This window comes from Carcharhinus amblyrhynchos, chromosome 11 (assembly GCF_965287045.1).
Source record: "Carcharhinus amblyrhynchos chromosome 11, sCarAmb.v2.hapA, whole genome shotgun sequence".
In the NCBI taxonomy this organism is placed as follows: domain Eukaryota; kingdom Metazoa; phylum Chordata; class Chondrichthyes; order Carcharhiniformes; family Carcharhinidae; genus Carcharhinus; species Carcharhinus amblyrhynchos.
In genome coordinates, this window is record NC_137334.1 from 4,452,639 (window position 1) to 4,476,350 (window position 23,712).

At 38.9% G+C, this 23,712-nt stretch overlaps 2 protein-coding genes across 5 annotated transcripts in view; one reads left to right on the forward strand and one right to left on the reverse strand.

Moving 5' to 3' along the window:
- tbccd1 (TBCC domain containing 1) overlaps positions 1-23,712 on the reverse strand; it is a 59,733-nt gene that overhangs the window by 30,781 nt on the left and 5,240 nt on the right. The window contains exon 1 of one of the 4 annotated variants that reach the window (XM_080198461.1): positions 16,915-16,994. The exons of 1 other annotated variant lie outside the window; for it this stretch is intronic. Coding sequence is in view for 2 of the 3 variants with exons in the window: in XM_080198459.1 (XP_080054585.1) it covers positions 1,552-1,582 (31 nt within the window). In the remaining variant the exon portion in view is untranslated. Of the gene's footprint in view, positions 1-1,551; positions 1,674-16,914; positions 16,995-23,712 lie in introns of those variants that run through there. 2 more of the 4 variants (XM_080198460.1, XM_080198459.1) reach the window with 2 other exon arrangements.
- On the forward strand, positions 1,659-22,860 carry dnajb11 (DnaJ heat shock protein family (Hsp40) member B11). Its single transcript, XM_080198463.1, has 10 exons — positions 1,659-1,824; positions 2,108-2,264; positions 5,250-5,347; positions 6,609-6,741; positions 14,915-15,057; positions 15,506-15,588; positions 16,961-17,018; positions 19,644-19,755; positions 20,004-20,163; positions 22,563-22,860. Exons 1-10 carry the CDS (start codon positions 1,760-1,762, stop codon positions 22,625-22,627), a joined length of 1,074 nt encoding a protein of 357 aa, XP_080054589.1. The 5' UTR covers positions 1,659-1,759; the 3' UTR covers positions 22,628-22,860.

The following is a 23,712-nucleotide window of genomic DNA, read 5'->3' on the forward strand; positions in this document are numbered from 1 at the left end:
CAACAAATGATTCCAATGTGGTAAAATCATCAATACTCACAATTTAAACAAAATTATTCCTGTAATAACACTTAAGTATTAGTAGGACAACTGTTTCTATAGCACGTTTCATGACCTCTGAACATCCCAAAGAAGTTCCCTCTGAAATGTAGCTACTGTCATAATGTGTGGAATGTAACAGCCATTTTGCATAAAGAAGCTCCCACAAACAGCAAGATCATGTCTCGTGCCTCTGAATTGATTCTACTCACAAGCCTATAGAGAAAAAAAGGAAAAAAAAATCATAAACCTATGGGCAAGGATGACTGTGGATCAACATTAGAGTTCACATTATCTTATTTATAAATCTAACATTGTATTTGAATGTGTTTACAATAAAACAAAATCTATTTGTGAAGCTACAACAACCTATACTTGTATTAGACCTTTTAAAGTAGTAAATTCTCCCAAGATACATAAGTTATAGTAAGAAGAAAACTGGGGCAATGACCAAAGATAGATGCTTTTGAAGGTGGAGGAGAGCTGCAAAGGCAGAGCTTAGGGAGATTGTTATAAAGTACGGTAAATATGTGACAATAGCAAATCTCAAATAGTGGATTAGATCTCCTTTAAATAAACATAAATGTGTATAGTACATAAGGTGACCATTTTGTCCAGCATTTCTTTGCCCCTAAACAAACTTGCCCATCATTGAGGTGTTAATTGTTCAAAATCAGATCCAATGGATAGGACATATCATTTGATTGCCTGACAGCAGACTTCTGAAAATCCTGCTCTACTCGGAACACAGTTGCACCAGGAGGTCAGCCAAAGCATTTTAAAAGACATCCTCACAGTGTCAAAGGTCAAATATAATTGTCGATTCATGGGCGATTCTAGCTTGTTACTGTCCAAAATGGAAAGCATTCAGGAAGGCATTGAACAGATCGAGAGACTTCTTTGAGAACGTGCAGGGGCAAAGTCAATGGGTTGGGGAGAGCACATAAACCTCCAAATAACCTACTTTTTAAAAATTCATTCATGGGATGTGGCTATTACTGGCTAGGCCAGCATTTAATGCCCATCCCTAACTACCTTTGAGATGTCTATCCAGACATCTATGCGGCCCTTCAAGCACTACCTGCCCCAGACAGGGCTGAATCTGTATATCACACATTGACCATCTCAGAAGCAAAGGAACAAGAGTGGAAGCAAGTCATCTTCAATCTCATGAATTTGCCTGAGGAGTGTAATCAAAAAGCGAATGTCACTATCCCTACTCCCTTCCCCTAGTTAGTATCTTATTCTCCTTCAAATATTTAATTATCCCTCACAAAATGTTATACTTTCAGGGAAAAAGCCCTCATTATTTCCTAAACTAATAATAAATCGGCTAGCAAGGTGTGAAGTTAAGCAGAATTCCCTTTTCCAATGCAATTGTATTTCATCTTTTTGCAAAGTCTGCATCCATTTTATAATTCAGTGATCTTTTTCGTGATTCAATATGTAACAGCATGGAATAAAAATCAAAACATTTTATAAGAGAAAACATAAATGAGAGTTCGCGCCTACCTTTACCTTGCATGAATCCATTATCTTGCATCTAGGAAGGAATAAGAAGCCCAGCAGCCAGATTGAGAGGCCTGGGCTCCTCCCCTTGTGGAAGCGTCAGGCATGAGGAAGCGCTGATGCTGTTGACGTGCCTCTGCCGGTGGTTGCCGCTCAGCAGCGAGTAACTTGAGCAGCGGAAAAACAAAAAGGAAGGAGCAAAGTGGGCAGCATGGCGGCGGGCGTGCGTTCGGTCTGTATTGTGCTGCTGTGCCTGAGCGGGGAGGTGCTGACAGGGTGAGTGGCCCCCGAGGAGAGGCGGTAACATCTCCAGCTCAGATTCTTGCTGCTTTCCCCAACAACAGCCCATAACGTGAATGAATATCGCGGTTATTGAGCGTTAGACTGACTCTAGTGTAACCACCGGCTGGGAACTTAATTCAGCTGTAATATTGCAGATTATCCTGACCCGTGCAGTGCTCCATTCCGGTATATGAAGGTCTTGTGATATAAAGTGTTAATTAAATTGTGGGTATTGTATTAAAATCTTGTATTTTTTTTTGTGTGTGTGGGGGAACAGGCGGGATTTCTACAAGATCTTGGGGGTTTCTAAAAGCGCTTCGGTGAAGGATATCAAGAAGGCTTATCGCAAACTGGCGCTGCAGCTGCACCCTGACAGAAACCCGGACGATCCAGCAGCGCAGGATAAGTTCCAGGATTTGGGGGCTGCTTATGAGGTACAGAGCAGGGCGGGTACTGTCACTGTGTGGGGTTACTGTAACTACATTCGGCCTTTCTATGTGAAGGCTCCTAGTCACTTTTTTTAGTTCTGAGTTGTAATGATGACAAATCAGGGAGACTGTGTGGCTTCAGCTCATTGGCTACTGATGCGGAGGTGAGAGGTCACTCACTATAATTTAATTTAACAGACTGCTGGAACAGCTGCTGTAAGATTCTCAACTTTCATATTGTTTTAATTCTATTTTGAGCCCTGATACCTTTTTGGTTTAATGTTTAAACGGAAATTGCTAAAACAATGTAATTATTAAACTGTATTTTGTTTTCTAATACATTTTCTAGAATGTGTCTCTTTTATAAGTATTTTTGGTAGTACATTTGCAGTGTTTGTAATAATTTAGTGTTTGCTGGTGTTTAATTGGCTAAAGGTATGTAATTCACCAGTTAAGAACACTAGGAAGCTTGGGGGATGCAATATATGTCTGATGAAACAACGATTTATATGAATTTCCTCTGAATTACAAAAGAAGGAACTTGCATTTATATTGTAACCGTCCATGACCTCAATGTCACAATTTTTTTCATACAACTAAGTTCTGTGTTTGTTGGTTATTGTCTTTTCCGTGTCAGGGAAACTAAACACTGCTTAAATAACTGCTTTGCTGAAGGATCTATGCTTTGTTTGCAGTGCAGCCCTGAGCTCCCATTTCATTTCTCATTCCCAGTTTGATATGTCTTTGGCCTTCTATTCTGCTTTAAATTAAGCTTGATGAACAGTATCTCACCCTTCTTGGATCATGGTCACATCATCATGTTTGATGGCCCTCTGAAGAAGCTTTTCACCTAATGCCATTTCCCTGTAGCCTGCAAGTGTTCCTTTTCAGACGATCTAATTCCCTTTCGAAAGCCTTACTTAACCCGGCCTATACCATAGGATCTGGCGAGCCTAAGACTAACTAAAAGTTTTTCCTCATGCTGCCATTGCTTTTTTCACCAATTACTTCAGATCTATGCACCACCACCCCTACCTCGTGTTTTTGTCCTATCAATGGGAAAAGTTTCTCCTTATCTACCCTCAATCTCCTCTTCTCTGAGGAGAACAGTCCCACCTTCTCCAACCTTTATATGCAACTGAAGTCCTTATGCCTGGAATCATTGTGAATCTTCGTGCACCCTTTCTGATGTATTCACCTCGTTTCAAAAGTGTGACGCCCAGAAGTGGACACAGTGCTTCAGTTGAGGCCAAACCAATGTTTTACAGAAGTTTAACAAAACATTCTTGTTTTTTGGCTCTATTGATAAAACCCAAAATGCCATATTCTTTCCATTCTCAATATGTTCTGTCACCTTCAATAATATAAGCAGATATAAACCCAAGTCCCTCTGCTCCTGCATTCCCTTTAGAATTTACTTTATAATAGCTCTGTGCGTGGTTTTTTATCAAAATGAATCACACAATACTTCTCTGCATTAAGTTTCATCTGCCATTCCACAAACCTGTTTGTATCCTTTTAACGTTCTATGCTATCCTTCTCATGGATCACACTACTGCATATTTTGAAATTGTGGCGAGTACACCCAGACCAATGAAAGTAATATGTTAGGATGTGCAGGACTCTTAATACCAACCGCTGGAAACTTCATTATGAACCTTCCTCCATTCTGAAAAAGAACTGTTCACCCATACTATGATTCTTGTCACTTGGTTAATTTTGTATCCATATTGATACTGTCTCTTTTATTCCATGCGCTCTAATTTTGATCACAAGTCTGTTGTGTAACTCTTTGTCAAATGCCTTTTGGAAGTCTGTATGCACATTGCCCTTATCAGTGCTTCCTGTTATCTCATCAAAAAATTCAAAGCAAGTTAATTAATTGATTTGTTTCCCCACAAATACAGTCCTTAAATACTGTGTATTTTCAGCCTCTTTTCTTTTCGCTATCTCATAAAGCTCCCTGCAGTCTGTTGAGCTAAGACAACTCATTGGGGCTTTTAAAAAATTCTTTCATAGGATGTGGATTCACTGACAGGGCCAGCATTTGTTGCCCATCCCTAGTTGTCCTTAAACTGACTGGCTTGCTAGGCCATTTCAGAGGACATTTGAGAGTTAAGCACATTGCTGTGACTCTGGAGTTGCATGTAATGGGTAATGTCCTTCTCTAAAGGACCTGAGTGAACCAGATGGGTTTTTCCGACAATTGACAATGGTTTTGTGGTCATCAGTAGATTCTTAATTTGAGATATTGAATTCAGATTGCACCATCTGCCATGGTGGGATTCAAACCTGGGTCCCCAGAACATTAACTGAGTTTCTGGATTAATAGTCTAGCAATAATACCGCTAAGCCATTGCCTCCCCAAGAGGGCCACCCTCCCCTAAAAGCCACCTCATCACAGAGAAACTGTCTTTAATGTTTGTACGTACATAATGTAATGAATCATCCCTCAAGGCTCCCTTAGATACAGTATGTGAAGGAACCTGGCTCTAGTAAAACACATTTCTGAATACATTGTACCTTTAATCAGAACATCTACAAAATGGATCACGTTGTGCCGAAACAGAGAACAACATTTTATTGAACCCATGCCAGTATTTTTTTAAAAAATGATCATTTTCAAATGTCTCTATAGTTTAATTTGTGTGTTCACATAAGTAGGAGAATATTAAAAATAGTACCATTTTGAGGTGAAAATTCAAGCAAAAACTCTCATATGCATGCACATACAGTGCTACCAACCGTCTCTGAGCCTTTACTAATTAATGCCTGGAACAGAGGTAGTCGAGTTTGGAAGATGGCCATCTAGAATACCTAATACCTATATTTAGTATGCAAGAGCAAATCGAAACCTGGAGTATTAACTTGAAGGGACCAACTTCAATTTAGAACTCTGGTGAAGACTTGCCAGTCCAGTATGTTATTTACTTGAGACTTATTCACCCAAGCTGCACAAAAGTAAACAATTAATTTACTGATCACTGATAGGTTTTGTCTGATGAAGAGAAGAGAAAGCAGTATGATATGTATGGTGAAGAGGGTTTAAAGGAAGGTCGTCAAAGTTCCCACGATGATATATTTTCGCAGTAAGTAGAGCTATTATTTGCATTCTTAGCGTCAGGGTTTAAAATACATTAGTGCTATGTTTGTGACCAGTTCTCCACTCTACTCTGATAAATGTGATATTTTCTGGATTCCAAAGTGATATTGAATTTATTTTCACCTGCTATAGAAATGTTTTAAAATGTCATAGTTTATACACTGATACAAAGCACAAGGCTAATCCTCAAACTAATGGTCATTGTGTAGCCAATGGGAGCTGTTGTAATTTTTTCCCTTCACACTTTGGTAGGAGCAACAGATGTGTCGAGTATAGGGCTAACGGGAGGACTTTGAATAGTGTGGATGAACAGAGGGATCTAGGTGTATGTGTACATAGATCCCTGAAAGTTGGGAATCAAGTAGATAAGGTTGTTAAGAAGGCGTACGGTGTCTTGGCGTTTATTGGCAGGGGGATTGAATTTAGGAGTCGCAGCGTCATGTTGCAACTGTACACTACTCTGGTGCGGCCGCACTTGGAGTACTGTGTGCAGTTCTGGTCCCCACATTACAAGAAGGATGTGGAGGCTTTGGAGAGGGTGCAGAGGAGGTTTACTAGGATGTTGCCTGGTATGGTGGGGAGGTCCTATGAGGAGAGACTGAGGGATTTAGGGTTGTTTTCGTTGGAAAGAAGGCGGCTAAGAGGGGATCTTATTGAAACATATAAGATGATTAGAGGTTTAGATAGGGTGGATAGTGATAGCCTTTTTCCTCGGATGGAGAAAGCTAGCACGGGGGGGCATGGCTTTAAATTAAGGGGTGGTAGCTACAGGACGGATGTCAGGGGTAGGTTCTTTACCCAGCGGGTGGTGAGGGATTGGAATGCCCTGCCTGCTGCAGTTGTAAATGCGCCTAGTTTGGGGGCGTTTAAGAGATCTATGGATAGGTTTATGGACGAAAAGGGATTGGTATAGGCTAGTGGGTCATTGTTTTTGTAACTGGTCGGCGCAACATCGTGGGCCGAAGGGCCTGTTCTGCGCTGTAATGTTCTATGTTCTGTCTTAAACTAGCAGCACTGCAGCAGTTTGCAGTGTCCCGACTACCACAGCTGAGATCAGTTAGTTTAGCAAGGTCAAGGAACTGAACTTGGATTTTTATGGATCAGAAATGATATTTTTATCTGAGTTATCTGGGGAAACTGTAATGTTTGTAAATGTGAAAATGAATTTGAATTATTAACTGGACGATTACTGAGACTTGTTTTCTTAACACTACTTAGATCTTATTAATTCATCACTTTTTATGTAGTTTCTTCGGAGACTTTGGTTTTATGTTTGGAGGAGGTCCACGACATCAAGACCGGAATATTCCTCGAGGAAGTGATATTGTAGTGGACCTTGAAGTTACACTTGAAGAAGTGTATTCAGGAAATTTTGTAGAAGTAAGTATCAAAACAAAAGAAAAATATGGTATTTTGAAATAAATGAATTTGTGTAAATATTCTCTACATATCTGAATATTTCAATAAGTTTTTTTTGTTGATTTACCTCTAAACATGCTGTTCTAATCCATTTATCAACATATATTGGGTCACTACTGATGGTGCATAAACTTTACTTTTAGTTTAGAAGAGGAAATCTATAAATAATGGGTTTTTAAAAAAAATATAGAATTAAGATCAACTATCTTTTGTCTCCAAGTACCAGTTTATATAAAACAATAAGCATTATGACAATGGAATTGGATGATTCACTAATACTGATGATACAAAACCAATGTAATTGAATCATCAAAATATTACCTTAAATGACAGTTTGTAAATTTAGCATATTTCATAGTTGTGAAATTTGAGGCATCTCTGTTTAATGCTAGATGTGCGGTTGTGCAATAGTCTCTTGTTGTGGTCTGAAAAGCCAAACTCTGTTTTAAATCAAGCTTTCACACTGGTGTAAAAATTGCACTTCCAGGTTCCAAAAACTTGTAAGTGCTGTGCAACTTATGCAATAACTTTTACCCAAAAAACTGTTAAGATTTCATTTTCCAACAATTTCAACAGTAATAAAGTCTAAATTAGGGTAGATGTGCTTGTACTGAATGCAAGGTGTGGCAAATAAGATTGGCAAGTTACTTGCGCAGATTGTCATGTGGAACTACCGTTCACCTATAACAGAGACTTAACCAAAAGAGTGGCAGGACTGGGTTTTAAATTTCTCTGGATGCAAGATGTTCAAGAAAATTAGGAAAGGAAGAAAAGGGGAAGGAGTGACAAGGTTGATTAAGGAGAATATTAACATTTTTCCAGTCTACTAGGAAATAAGGCATTGCTGTACCTAGTTTTTGAGAATGATGTGGTCCAACATTTCATAGACAGAGAGAACTGTATCATGAGGTCTAGCTTGCAATGTAAAAGGACAAAGAACAATCCAGAGTAAGAACAATAAATTGGGGGAAAAAGCCAATTTCAATGGGGTAAGAACAGATTTGAACTGAATGAATAAATTAAAGTCAAAGGTTGACAGAAAAAATAAGAACTGAACAATTTGCTACCTTCAAAGAAGGAAGCATTCGGGCATAATCAAGATGCATTTCCTGGAAAGAAAAAAACAAATCCAAAGATAGAAATTAAGATAGAGAAGAAAAAGTGTGCTTATGACAGGTCAAATAGAAAATACAATTGAGAACCAAGCTAAACATATTTAGGAAGTGAAAATCTTAAAAGAAAGCATGAAAAGCAATTGGTTGCCAATATAAAAGGGAATTCCGAAGTCCTCTATAGGCAGATCAATAGTAAATTGGTTGTAAATAAGTTGGACAATTTGGTAATGAATAGGGGATTTACAGCTGGAAGCAGAGAGCATGGATGAGATATTAAATGAATATTTATAAATAGAGACATAGACTACAAGATCAAGGAGATTATGTTGAACTTGTATAGAACACTAGTTTGTCCTCTACTGGCACCCAAGGTCTGGTGCCACAGACTAGATGTGCAGGCATTGGAGACGTTGCAAAAATGATTCACAAGAATAGTGCCAGAGATGAGGAATGTCATTTATGAAGATAAATTGGGACTATTTTCTTTGGAGAAAAGCAAACGAGAGAAGATTTGATAGAGGCTCTCAAAGTCATGAGGGATACGGGCAGAGCAGACAAAGGGAATCTTCTCGTAATCATGAAAGGATCAAGCATGAGAGGGTACAGATTTTAAAGTAATTGGCCAAAGAAGCAAAAGCCATGACAACATGTTCACAGAGCAGGTGGTTAAGGACAGTAATGCACCGTCTGAGTGTGGTGGAGCTGGGTTCAATTGAAACATTCAAAGTAATTTGGCTGTCAAATGAAAAGGAATGTGTTGCAGGGAGAAGATGGAAAATGGTATTAAGTGAATTGCTCATTTGAGAGCCAGTGCAGGTATGATGGGTTGAATGGCTTCCTGCATGGTAACAATTCTGTAATTATGTCAACTCTGGAAAGACTGCTTCCACTAAAAGCCAAAAGCTTTTGGTTATGAATGGGATTTTTTGCCACAGTTATACGTTTAAAATGATACCAGATCTCATGAGATGCCAACCCATACTTCATTCTATTCTGACATTTGGAAAATATCATGTTGTCAAACCATTGTATTTATGTTTATAATTGGCAGATTTATTTGTAAATATAATAAAGAAGCAGAAATACACATTCTAATGGTTCACGAATGTAGAGTCAGCCAACAAAGTATGACTATTTTCTTAAAATTATGTTTGTGATACAGTTTAGTAATGTGCAAGGAGATGCTAATGAGTTTCTGATACAATGCTTATTTGTGTGGAGGTAAGTTAATCCTGCCACACCATGGAATCAGTATCAAAATATTGAGACCAAAACAGGATTGAAAGCTTATCTCTGAACTCAAACTGGACTGAGTAGTGATGGCAATACTTCTGTGTGAGAACAAGCTTTTTTGTCATCAGTATTAAACTTAAAAAATTAACAGTGCCCCTTTTAAGGTGACTTCACTGTGCTAAATTGAAAATAGTGAATTTACAAACTTGCCTTGCAACTAACTAACTTTCCATTTTTAAAACTTCATAAGAGTATCATTTATTAAAACTTCTGAATGCAGAAACTTCAAGAAAGTAATTAGGCCTGCAAAATTTTTTTATTAAAAAGCGGCTATATTGTTAGCTCTGCCAAAGCATAAAAAAAAGACGGAGCTTACAAGCTAATTTTTAATTCCAATTGCTCTTGTCTATGTAAAGTTGCATAAATTAGTACACAGAATTTTAAAACATAATGATTTTAAGGAGTACTAAAACAAAAATTAGTAGAAATAAAATGCAATTTTATAAAAAAAAGAGTTAGGAAATAATACAACACAAAGCTTGGGAGCTGCTTAGCTTGTTCAATGTTACCAAAGACTTTATCAACATTGTACTCTTAGGTAACGTGTGCACAGGCAGCTGAATTAGGAATTAGTTGGCATCTTTATTATCCATAAATAAAGAAAGGATGACTCTAAGTAGTGTATATTGTGCAAAATCGACAATAATCTGAAGTATCACTGACAGTATGTGAGAATGGCCACAGCATAGAAGGGGCCATTCAGCCTGGTGTCTGTGCTGACTCAGGTAGTCCCATTCCTGACTTTTCCCTGTAGGTCTGCAATATTTTCTCTTTATTTTTAGATAATTATTGACTTCCCTTTTGAATCTGCCTCCACTTCTTTCAGGCAATGTATTCCAGATCCTAAGTACTTGCTGCATATAACAACTTTTCCTCCAGGTGCCTACTGGTTCTTTTGTCAATCACCTTCCTCTGATTCTCAACCCTTCAGTTCAGAGGGTCAGCTGTGGCTCAGTTTATTATAGGTTCAAGTTGCACTCCTGAGCATAAAAATCAAGGCTATCACTCCAGTGAAGTACCGAGGGAATGCTGCACTGAGGTGCCATCTTTCAGATGAGAGATTAAATTAAAACTCCGTCTGCTTGCTGTGGTGGATGTAGAAGAAGAGCAGCAGGGAAGTTATTGCTGGTGTCCTGGACAGTATTTATCCTTTGTTCAAAAACAGATTATTTGGTTATTGCCATGTAGCAGTTTGTGGGAATTTGCTGGACACAAATTAGCTGTCACGTTTCCTACACAATAACAGTGACTATGTTTAAAATGTACTTTGCTGGTGGCAGCTGTCAAAAGTACCACATAAAAGCAAGTATTTTTTTTTCTTCCCCCAATAGGAAGTTTCTCCCTATGTTTCGATGTATCCATGATTTTGAACACCTTCCAAACCTCTCAATCTTCTCTAAAGAGAACAACCCTGCTTCCCCGATCTATCCTTGTAAATGAAGTCTCTCCTCCATGGAATCATTCTTGTAAATCTTTTCTGTAACATCTCTAAAGCCTTCACACTCTTCATAAAGTGTGATGCTCAGAATTAGACGCAAAGGGCATGATCTTACTGGCTCTCTGCACTGGTCGATCAGTCTGGCGAACTGGCAAGATTGCTAAAAAGCTAATATACGTCCACCCTGTCTTGCCTGTGAGAACGGCTTCATACCCAGAAAGGGCACAAAGCCTATTTATATAAAATTGAGGCAAATAATAGCACTTACCTGCTTCTGCATGGCTTCCTTAGATGAGGGAAGTAAATGCAATATCCCCAAATTTGTGGATGACACAAAGCTGGGTGAGAGGGTGAGCTGTGAGGTGGATGCAGAGAGCCTTCAGTATGATTTGGACAAATTGAGTGAGTGGGCAAATGCAATATAATTTGGATAAATGTAAGGTTATCCACTTTGTTAGCAAAATCGGGAAGGCAGATTACTACCTGAGCGGCCACAAATTGAGAGGGGAATGTGCAAAGAGGCCTGGGTGACTTCATGCACCACTCATAAGCATGCAGATGCAGCAGGCAGTAAAAAAAAGACAAATGGTGTGTTTGCCTTCATAGTGAGAAGATTTGAATACAGGAGCAGGAATGTCTTGATGCAATTATATAGGGCATTGGTGAAGCCACACCTGGAATATTGTGTACAATTTTCATCTCCTTATCTGGGAAAGGATGTTCTTGCTTAATAGGGAGCGCAGAGGTTTACCAGACTGATTCCTGGGATGGCAAGGCTGACGTATGAGATTGAGTCAGTTAGGATTGTATTTGCTGGAATTCAGAAGAATGAGGGGGATTTCATAGAAACCTATAACATCCTAATAGGACTAGACAGAGTAAATGCAAGAAGAATGTTCCCAATGGTGGGGGTGTCCATAATCAAGCATCATAGTCTGAGGATAGAGAGTAGATGGTTTAGGATAGAGATTAGAAATTTTTTTCACCCAGAGTGGTCAGCATATGGAATTCACTACCACAAAGTTTTTTTTATTCAACATAATGCTAACTTATTTCAATTTTAGCCAGAAGGTTAACACCTATGCCTGAGGTGTACCTCCATAACATCAGAAAAAGTGAGCACTGTTGCTTTCTGGATATGACTAACAGTGAAATCTAGGCACTGTAGTTACTTGTGAACTCGCTGGCGTTTCATTCACTAGGTGGGATGTTTAAGTGAATCTCTTCCCACACTTGAGTAGATGAACAGTCTCTCCTCTGTGTGCACTCGCTGGTGTCAGTGTATTCTTTTCCACACTGAGCAGGTGAACATCCTCTCTCAAGTGTGAAAGTGCTGGTGTGCAGAATTAAAACGATGGCCTGAACACAGCCCCCCAGTGAAAACATCTGAACAGCGTCTCATCAGTGTGAACGTGTTGATGAAGCATCAGTTCACTGGTATTTTTAAAGGAGTCCAAGCATTTAACATGTCTCTCTTCAGTGTCAACATATTGATGGGATGTCAGTTCCCAGGAACTCTTATAACACTTCCCACAGTCAGGGCATTTAAACGGTCTCTCGTCAGACTTGCTGGTGTCGTGAGTTACGATGACTGAATGAATCATTTCCCACAGACAAAAGAAGTGAATTGCCTCTGTGTGAAGTCAGGTTGTTTGACTTACAATCCTTTCCTGCACGCAGAACAGATGAGCAGCCTTTCCCCAGTGTGACTGTGTCGATGAGTTTCCAGTTCAGATGATAACTGAAGTCCTTCTCACGGTCCTCCTACTTCCAGATTTTCCCTGGTGTGACTACACTTATGTCTCAACAGGTTAGGTGTTTGGCTGAAGGCTCTCACCCACTCACACTCTATATGGTTTCTCCCCACTGTGAACGATGCTTTTTCCTTCCATGTTGGACGACTCTGTCAGATCCTGATGTGATGTTTGGTGCGAGTTTCCTGACTACAAATCCTCCTCTTCTAAAAGCCTGATCCATTGCTTCCTCAGCAATGCCAATTTCCTTACCAATGCGGATCTGAGTATAAAAACTTCTCTCCATCACCATTACCTGCCACTGGATGTGCTTCAGTAGCAGCCTGTTTTTGAGAAGCATTTACATAAAACACTTGAAGTGAAGTGGATCAAAGGATATGGGAGGGGAAAGCTGGGATCATGCTATTGAGTTGGATGATCAGCCATCATTATATTGAATGCAGAACTGCCTTGAAGGGCCAAATGGCCTCCCCTTGCTCCTACCTTCTATGATTCTTCCCCACTGTGTGGGTATGCCAGCGTTGGACTGGCGTAAACACAGTAAAAAGTCTGACAACACCAGGTTTTAGTCCAACTGGTGTTGTCAGACTTTTTACTGTGTCTTCCCCACTAGCCAGCAAGAATCACTACTGTTCTGCAGTAGTGGGAACCAGGCCCATTCTACCAAACTATTGGAGCAATCTTGAAGTCTGTACTCGAGCACTTCAAAGTTTTGTGCTATTTGCAGATTTTGAAATAGTGCCCCTGTACACCAAAATTTATATCATGAATATATATCAAGAGAAAGAGTGGTCCTTGGGACAGACCTCTGGGGAACTGCACAATTACTTTCCTCCAGTCTGAAAACCAACCATTCACCAGTTTCTTGCCATTTAGCTAACTTCATATCTATGCTGCTACCTATTATTCAATTGGCAATTGCAGTTAACAAATCAAACTTAGAATGAGAATGTTTAATACAACTTAATAAACCATTATCCTATTTAAATTGCACTGCTTATCAAAAACTCCAGATGGCACACAACTTGTCTGTTTTTATCCTCCTTTCTCAACAACAGATCATTCAATTTAAATTGATCGCCTAATTTGACACATCTAATTAGCTGAAGAAACATTGTGCTTTTTGTGGAAATGAGTCCATTGAGTACTTTGTCAGTGTTGCTTCCTCTTTGTTATGATGGTTAAAAGACAGGGTTAGGAGGGTATTATGAAATTCTGTGTTCAAATTGTGTACTAAAATGTTTTGGATCTTCATTCTTGATTTTTTTTTCAGTTCCTTGAAATTGAGTGCTGCGAATTATGATGGATTCCCCTCTCTTGCTTCATTGACATTGAGAGTGCTAGTGGCAGTACACATGTTTGTTCCTCACAAAAGGATGACTTGTTTCTGGTTAGAAAAGCATGAATATTGTTTTGCGTCCACCACTGCCCAACAAACATGGGCTTTCCTTTCCGATGAAAAGTCATGACCTGAAACATTAACTGTTTTTCTCCCTCCACAGAAGCTGCCAGAGATGCTCAGTATTTCCAGTTTTTTTATTTCCTACATCAATGATGCATTAATTAAAAGTGCAAAACATCACCAAGTGTATTTCTAAAAATATTGCTATGGATGACATAGTTGAGTGGGAACAGTTCTTTGTTGCTGCACTTATGATTTGTTGTTAGCTTATAAAATTACACTTTCATCATTAATCTGTTATAGCTATGTACTTTAGCTCCTTTAGGAAAGAATGATACTTTGAGCATCAATGTTTTTGACAAAAATTATTGTATACTACGTTTTCTGTTCAACCCTTTACTTTGTATAATTTCTATAATTTGGCAGACATGTTTCAAAATGTACTTTGGAAACATGCAAGGTATCTAACTGGAGTGTGTTCTAGATATTATTATTGAAAGCTTGTGGATTTCAGCTCAAATTAAATATCCTCATGTATATGAGGAACTGTAATTAAAATCTGCTATGTAAGCTTTTAAAGGTTTCCATTTTACCATTTTTGTCTGCCACCCTCGTGGTCCAATTTGATCAAAGCAGGACTGCTGGGGAATAATTCAACTGGCACTCTCCAGTATTTCATTTAAAGTGTTTTTTTTAAAAATGTGTTTGTTTAGATTATATTATTGAATGTTTTGTTCATAACCTAGCAGGTGTACTAGATGGTAATTGGTCTTGAAAACCTAACCTGTTTTTTTTCCACTCCCCTGCTCTCACTCTCCAAAATAAAAAGCATGAGACCTCAAGGACAGTTGTACATCTACACCCACCATCACTACCTGGGCTGAGTGCAGCTTACTTGCTAGAAAATTGTAACCTTTCTGGTCTGTCTGACATGGTGCTGAATCACATGGTTTATGTATCTGTTGGATCAACAATAGAAGGAGCAGTTGACTTCACTAAAGCACAATGATATGTATTTCGTAGAGGGGGAGAAATCTAGTAATTTGCAATGCTTATTAAACTATTTGGCAATCTCCTTGTATTTCAAGGACTAATTATGAATGTGACTAAAGAGAAGTTGTGAACTTTACAGGTTGTAAGAAATAAGCCAGTGGCAAAGCAAGCTCCAGGAAAGAGGAAATGCAACTGCAGACAGGAAATGAGAACAACACAATTAGGACCTGGAAGGTTCCAGATGACCCAGGAGATGGTTTGTGATGAATGTCCCAATGTTAAGTGAGTATTAGTTTTAACAATTTCAGCTTTATATTGTTTAAGGTTGGGAGAATTCCGGCTATTTTGTTTGAACAAAATACTTTTTTGGAAGCTGTACAAGATGCATCCTTCAACAACAGTTGGGCCCATTGCTCACAGAGTCATACAATTGTTTAATACTTACCCATCTTGCATTCTAGGAGTCTAGTCATATGACGAATTTTGTAAAAAAAATTATCAAAATAGTGTTAAATTGAATTCTGCAATGTTTGGTATAGCAGTTATTTTAAAAATATACTTTTTAACCAATAAAACATTATGAAGTAGGAGTTATTTTGAACAGAATGTAATCTGTTCCAAATTATATATCAACTTTCAACATTTCTTTGTGGGAAATATTGAAGTACAGATATTAATCTAGTAAAGTTCTGTTTTATTGAAAAGCATTCCTTTTTAATTTAAATCTTAGGCTTGTAAATGAGGAGAGGACACTTGAAGTGGAGATAGAACCTGGTGTTAGGGATGGAATGGAATATCCTTTCATTGGAGAAGGTATGGTTATGGGATTCTAAGTCTTGGTCCTATTCAAGTCAATGTACTGAATATTGGACTATGTGGGAGCTCCTTGGTTATCATAATTTTGGCATCATGGGATTGTAAGAGATTTTATGCTGAAAAGTGGATTTCTTCTGTTTGAAACTAAAGAATGTAATAACTAATGAATATCTCAGACTATTCATGGACTTCTGTTCATTTTTTTTTTGTCACTTCATCTTGGAGTTCAGACTGTCTGGAAAGTTGATTCAATGGGAAATCATTTTTCTTTCTACTTTCTAATAATCTCCAGAGTATCCATTGGTTGCATCCTCTTCCCTAACTTTTCAATATATATACGTACAGCCCCAAGGAACGTTAGTTAGATAATGAGCTCAGTTTTCACAAAGAGCCACCTGAACTCAAACATCAACTCTTTCTCTCCTTACAGATGCCGTCAGACCTGCTGAGATTTTCCAGCATTTTCTCTTTTAGTTTCAGTTTCCACATGCTTCTCTCTCCTCCATTAATCTGGACCAATGATATGAGCTAGATCTCCTCCAACCTAATATTTGGGAGACTGCAGTCACTTGACTTAAACAAACATTCCGTTCTCTTCAGTTGCTCGCCAAGATAAAAACCCAACAGCTTGTAACCTGGGTGACCTGAATTTTGAATCCCATATCCTGTCTTTCACAAATTGCTTGCTCCCATTTGTAAAAATTTGTCCACTTACACTTTTATCTTCTCTGTCAAGGAAATCTTTATCCATATATCAAAAACTCTCTAATGATATAATTGGTTGAGTTCCAGCTCATTCAAAGCTCTGCCAACTTCTAACCAGATCTACATCAAATCCCTCATGTTAGTTGTTATGCCTATGCTGATCCCCTCAGCTTTTTCAATATACTGAATAAACCAAAGTACTCCAGCTTACTTCTGTTCCTGCTCCAGTAGCTGTCAATCTTCTAGTCATAGCTCTGTGTTGATCTTGCCTGGATGTCACTTCATCACCAGCAGCAGAGCCTTAAGGTGTCCGAATACCACTCACTGTGGTACTTCACCGTGTTCCTTCACCATGCTATTTTTCTCTGCTTTCAAACTGCCTTTTTAAAAAACTATCTTCTTTCAGTTATACTTTTTAGGTCACCTCTTTTTTACTGTAAAAGTTTATTTATTAGTCACAAGTAATGAAGTTACTGTGAAATTCCCCTAGTCACCACACTTTGGCGCTTGTTTGGGTCAATGCACCTAACCAGCTCCTTTCTCGGTTTTGTAAAATGTTGCCAGAACTGTTTGCAAAATGGTTTCAGTAAGTGGGTTTTGTATTTATAAAACTGGTACCTTTTTAATATGTGGAGGTGAAGTTGTATATTCTGTTTTCTTACAGGTGAACCTCACATAGATGGAGAACCTGGGGATCTGAAATTCAGAATAAAGGTTTTAAAGTAAGAAATTATTTGATTTACTTCTCTCCAGAAGACTAATGACCAAGGGGCCATTTTCCTTTTTTTCATCAAAGGCAGTAATTTTCCTTTTCATACAAAAACAGTCAAGAAACTCCAGTGGTAGACTTACCACCCAAGGCTTCCAACTTTCAGTATAAGATTCAAAAAGACTTGGTTGAATGATGCAAGTCTCACTGCGTCTCTAGATGAACCATCAAAATCACATTGTACATAAACTTTTCTCCTGAATTAATTAGCCATTATAATGAACTGTACAACAAGTATTTACACTAAATGTTATACGTATATATTGATATATGTCCAACAATTGGCTGTTATAGCACTGTAGCTTCATAGTGAGTAAGTTGATAGTTCAACTTTGTATCTAGTATTAACTTGCTCTGAAGTAATCACTTGCACATTGCTAATGTAATATCCTTACTTTGGATTCTTGATAGAAAGAAGTGAGCACATATTATTTTATTTTTTAAAAACAAAAGTGTTCATCTTCATTGCATTGCACATGAAGTGCTCTCATGTTGTTTAGCTTTTAAGATTGAGCTGCTTTTCATGTTATCTGCCTCTTTAAACCACTATTGCAATGCTTTAAATAGGCCTGTTGTGACAACACCTTTAATTTATGTAGCACCATTAAATCAGTAACACTTAAACTTAAAACAGGGGAAAACAACAGCAGGTTGGGAGAGTGAGAAGGGAATGACCAATGGCATATGAAAAAGGCATTAGAAAGGCTGTAATGAACTGTGGAACTGAGTGGTCCTGACAAAACCCAAACTGAGCATCGGTAAACAAGTGCCGTGAATAAAACTGTTGACCCCTTCAATTGCTTCGATAATTAGACTCACAGGGGTATAGGTAATGCAAGGCAAAACACCTGGAAAATGTGCATAAAGGGAAAACATAAGATGGAAAGGATGGATAATACCAGAACATCCTGTCTGAGATAGGCAATGGAGAAAGATTGTTCCTGGTATGGCCAACCCTCAATGAAAATGGATGAAAGACAAGATTTTCAATGCTGTGCAAATCAAGGAGACAGACGTTGATCATCTGCTTGGCACTTGTAGCTGAAGATAGTTGCAAAGCTTTTAGCCCTGCACACGCATACTGGCCTCTGTCATCATTTGAAGATCAGAATGTTCATGAAGACTGTTCCTCCCATTAGTTGTTTAATTATCCAGCATTTAGATGTGACAGGACAAAACATCTGATCTCATGTTTGTCATCAATATGCTCTGTTTATAACTTGCACTATTTTAGTATTTGTCGTCTTGGAGATTGGCCCTAGTCATTTTTAGGTAGGCCCGTTGCTTGATTGTAATAGTAGAGAAGAGTATGCAGTATGCTGGTGGTCCTCAACACCACCTGGATACTCAGTTTTGAACTAGATCTATTGCATTTAGTATGGTGATGCTGCCACATGACATGATGGCACCCCATGACATACTTGCCAATACTGTCATGGATTAATGCGTCTCTGTGAGGAAGAGGTCATATAGGGTTCCCCCCCCCCCCACTCGTGTTGGCTTTGTTATGTCAACCACAGGCCCAGTCTGGCGATTATATTCTTCGGAGCTTGTGTATAGTGGTGTATTGGGCCATTTGTGGTGGTGGACATTGAAATCTTCCAGTCAGATTATATTCTGGTATCTTTGCTATCTTCAGAGCTTCTTCCAAGTCAGATTCATAAGCTGTGGATTCAGTAGGTGCTAATCAGCAGGAGGTGACTTTGATTTGACAATATCCTTAAGGATGCTGAGAGGCACTTTGTCCTGACCATATACAATTCTGTTGCCACCTCTGAGTCTCTCCTGCTGGTGGGTTAGATCATACCCAGAGATGGCAAGGAGAAGTTTGGAACATTAACTGAAAGCTATGATTCTGAGTATGTGCAAGAGTTTGTGGGTATTGATTGGTCAAGCAACAATCATTGGAATACCCCTTCCACTTTTGACACAAGTTCCCAGATGTTAGGGGAAGGCTTTGTTGGGTTGATTGCTCCAAGTCTGCATTTATTGTGTTGAATCAGATGCCTACTTCATTGAGGGTAGTTCATTTAAATTTGTTTTTTGGCAGTGGTTTGCTCGGTCATTTCAGAGTTTGTGGCTTGCTTGGTCATTCTGGAGGGCAGTTAAGAGTCAAGCACATTTGCTGCAGTCATAGATCAGGCAAGGATGGCAGATTTCCTTAAAAGGATATTAATGAACCAAATTGGACGTTTTTCCAGATCAGCTCTGGCTCTACATAAATAGTCCAGCAATATAGCTACTGTCACTGGAACCCCAATATCAAATACTTGATAAAGAGCCGTATAACACAATGGACAAGAGTGTAATTGTTGAGGAATATTTCTGTAAACTAGTAGCTGAGTGCAAGTCTCCAGCTGTTGCCCTTGACAGCATACGTTTATCTAACTCCGCAAAAGCCATCAGGAATTGACTTTCTCTCGTCCTTTTTTTTTTAATGCTTGTAACATCTCAAAGAAATAGCAGATGTGCTGCTTGCCAGAGCAAAACGTGCTTGTAAAAATGTTGTCATTGTTTTAAGATAATTTAACATAATTGCAAATTAGTTTTGTCCTCATTAACTGTTCTTTTGTTTTAGACACCCAATATTTGAGAGGCGGGGTGATGACCTCTATACTAATGTCACAATTTCATTAGTGGAAGCACTGATAGGTTTTGAGATGGTTATTTCGCATTTGGATGGTCACAAGGTAAAAGTATTAATTCATTTATGGCTTTATTTATTGTCCTTATTGAGACAATTGGGGGAACACTGTGCTTACTGATTTATGATAAATATAAAATTTGCAGACTATTCTAGCACATTGTTGTATCTATTTTTGTTATTTGTATAATAGTGTTCACAGTGCTAATTTCTGTGAAGTTGTAAATTTACACATGTTGTAAACCTACATTTGGAAGTTTGATGTTTATTTCTTTTGAAAATTATTTTTCTCAGGTTCACGTAATGAGAGACAAGATTACAAAACCAGGTGCAAAAGTATGGAAGAAAGGCGAGGGTCTGCCAAACTTTGACAACAACAATATTAGAGGTTCCCTAATAATAACATTTGATGTAGAATTCCCCAAGGAACAACTTACTGGTGATCAGAAGGAAGGCAAGTATTAATCTGTTAAATAGTGTCCTTTTATGTTGTCAAACAGTATCAGATTTTACCATAGATTCTGAGTACATCTGTGATATGACATTCCTTTTTACTCTTAGTCCAATATTTGCATGGAAATAAGTATTACTTGTCACCAAATGGGAAAGGGAAGGAAATACCCAAAAAAGTCAGGCCTTTCTACTGTGTCATTTTGGTCAAATGATATTCTTCATTCCCTCCCCTTTCTCTCTAACATTGTGGCCTTTTTCACCTGTCCCCAGTGTTATTGATTGCTGGTGCAAAGCCACCAGAGAATCATTTATAGATGAACATGGGGCTTGAAAGGCCATCATCCATCTAGTTTGCTATCTACCATCTTGGTAATTAAGAATCAGGGGAAACCTTCTCCAAGCACAAAGGAAGATGGTTGTGGCTGTTGGAGATCAATTTTCTCAGTCCTAGAACATCACTGCAAGAGTTCAGGGCAGTAGGGAAGTTCACAGATTGCAGTGTTTAGCATCATTTGCACATCCTCAGATACTGAAGCAGTCCATGACAAAATGCGTCAAGACCTGGATAACATTCAGGGGAGTTGGTGGTGTAGTGGTATTGTCACTGCACTAATAACCCAGAGACCCAAATGTAGATGGTGAAATTTGAATTCAATAAAAATCTGGAATTATAAATCTAATGACGATCATGAAACCGTTATCATAAAAATCTATCTAGTTCACTAATGTCCTTGCCTGGTCTGGCACACATGATTCAGATCCTCAGGAATGTGGTTTACTCTTGAATGTCCTTTTGAAATGGAGGGCAGTCAGGGAAGAGCAATAAATGCTAGCCCAGTCAGTGATGTCCACAACCCTAGAATGAATTTTTTAAAAGGGGGTTGGGCTGATAATTGGCGAGTAACAGTCACTCCACACAACTGTTAGGCAATGACTATCTCCAAAAAGAGAGAATCTAATAGGCTTCCCATGACGTTCAATGGAATTACCATCACTCAACATCCTAGTCGTTTCAGTTGAACAAAACCTGAACTGGAATAGCTATATAAATACTGTGGTTACAAGAGCAGGTCAGAGCAACTCGCTTCTTGACTCCCCAAAGCCTGTTCACCATCTACAATGTCAGCTGTCTGATGGAATACTCTCCATTTGCCTAGATGAGTGCACCTCTAACAACACAATGCAACACTATCCAGGACAAAGCAGCCTGCTTGGTTGCCACTCTGCCCACCAACAACACAGTGACAGTAGTGTATACCATGTACAAGATGCACTGCAGCAATTCACCGAGGATCTTTAGACAGCACATTCCAAACTGTATTCTCTACCACCTGGAAGGAAAAGGACAGCAGATGCATAGGAATGCCATCACATGCAAGTTCCCGTTCACACTTGGAACTGTTACTGGGTCAAAAATCCTGGAACTCCCTAATAGTACTGTAATTGTACCTACACCACATGGACTACACAGTTCAAGAAGGTGGCTCAAGATTAATTCGAGTGGCAATAAGTGCTGGCCTAGCCAGTGATGCCCACATCCCATGAAACTCTTTTTAAACTCTTTTTACATTCCAAAACAATAATTAAAGTTTTTGATAATCATAGTTATCAATTGTTATTGCTTTAATTTTATCACCCCACCCAAACTCCATTGTAATAACTTAAAATCTGATTCTGATTCTTTGACATCAGCTGACCCTAAAAAGATCCTTTACAGAAGAGATAGCCCAACCTGCTTGCGCTGGAATGAGGTTCATCTACAACTACGTATTGTTTCTAAAAAAAAACTTGTGCCTGACAGTCTTTGCAATTGCCTGTTCTAATTTAAGTTTTGAGTCAGGGACCTAGGATCAATCTGGTCTTGGGTGATTGTGTGGAGTTTACACATTCTCCCCTTGTCTGCGCAGATTTCCTCCGGGTGCTCCAGTTTCCTCCCACAGTCCAAAGGTTAGGTGGATTGGCCATGCTAAATTGCCTCTTAGTGTCCAAAGAGGTTAGATGAATTAGCCATGGAAAATGTGTAGGGTTACAAGGATAGGGTGAGGGTAAGATGCTCTGTCAGAGTCGGTACAGACTTAATTGGCCTCTTCTGCATTGTAGGGGTTCTATGATGAGTGTTAATGAAACAGGTCTTCAGTTGTGTAATTCAGCTGTACTGGTTGCCTTGTTTAATATACTCAATTTTTAATTCATTAAAATGAAACTTTTATCCCTTTTAAACATAGGATTTTAGATTTTTTTTACTTGTAGATGAAGACTGACAGCTTTTGTTGATTTTTCTGTCAATGTGAGAGCTGCGTTATTTGTTCTCCGGCATTGAGGTGTACTGTAGTTCTGGAAAATTCTTTGCTTAAATCATTTTATGTTATGAACACAAAAAACTTTTTTTCCCCCATGTAGGTATAAAACAACTGCTTAAACAAGGACCAGTGAAGAAAGTCTACAATGGACTTCAGGGATATTGACGTAATCGCAAATGACACAGACTTTCAAGTGATACTGAAAATTTAACTATTTATTATCTGAGGTTTCTAATGTTGAATGTATGTTCTGGGGTGGGTAGGGAATTGTTAACCTTCTTAAAAACTGAAATCTGTATGTTTGCTTCCATGATGTGGAGATGCTGGTGTTGGACTGGGGTAAACACAGTAAGAAGTCTCACAACACCAGGTTAAAGTCCAACAGGTTTATTTGGTAGCACAAGCTTTCAGAGCGCCATTCCTTCATGTGAGTGGGAGTTCTGTTCACAAACAGGGGAAAGACACAAACTCAATTTACAAAATAATGGTTGGGATGTGAGTCTTTACAGGTAATCAAGTCTGAAAGGTGCAGACAATGTGAGTGGATAAAGGGTTAAGTACAGGTTAAAGAGATGTATATTGTCTCCAGCAGGACAGTTATGAGATTTTGTAAGGCCAGGTAAGTTGTGGGGGTTACAGATAGCATGACATGAACCCAAGATCCTGGTAGAGGCAGTCCACGTGTGCAGAACTTGGCTATCAGTCTCTGCTTAGCGATTCTGCATTGTCGTGTGTCATGAAGGCTGCCTTGGAGAATGCTTAACTGAACATCAGAGTAATCAGGGTAAGTGTTCTCTAAGGCAGCCTTCACAACACACAACGCAGAATCACCTGAGCAGAGACTGCAAGCGAAGTTCCGCACACATGAGGACAGCCTCAACTGGGATTTTGGGCTCATGTCACACTATCTGTAACCCCCACAACTTGCCTGGGCTTGCAAAATCTCATAACTGTCCTGGCTGGAGACAATACACATCACTATAACCTGTGCTTAGCCCTCTCTCCACTCACGTTGTCTGTACCTTTTAAGACTTGATTACCTGTACAGACTCACATTCCAACCATTATCTTGTAAATTGAATTTGTGCCTTTATATGCCCTGTTTGTGAACACAACTCCCACTCACCCGATGAAGCAGTGGTCCAAAAGCTTGAGGCTTGTGCTAAGAAATAAACCTGTTGGTCTTTAACCTGGTGTTGTGAGACTTCTTACTGTTTGCTTCCAAGCAGCACAAAAGGATTTTTAAAAAT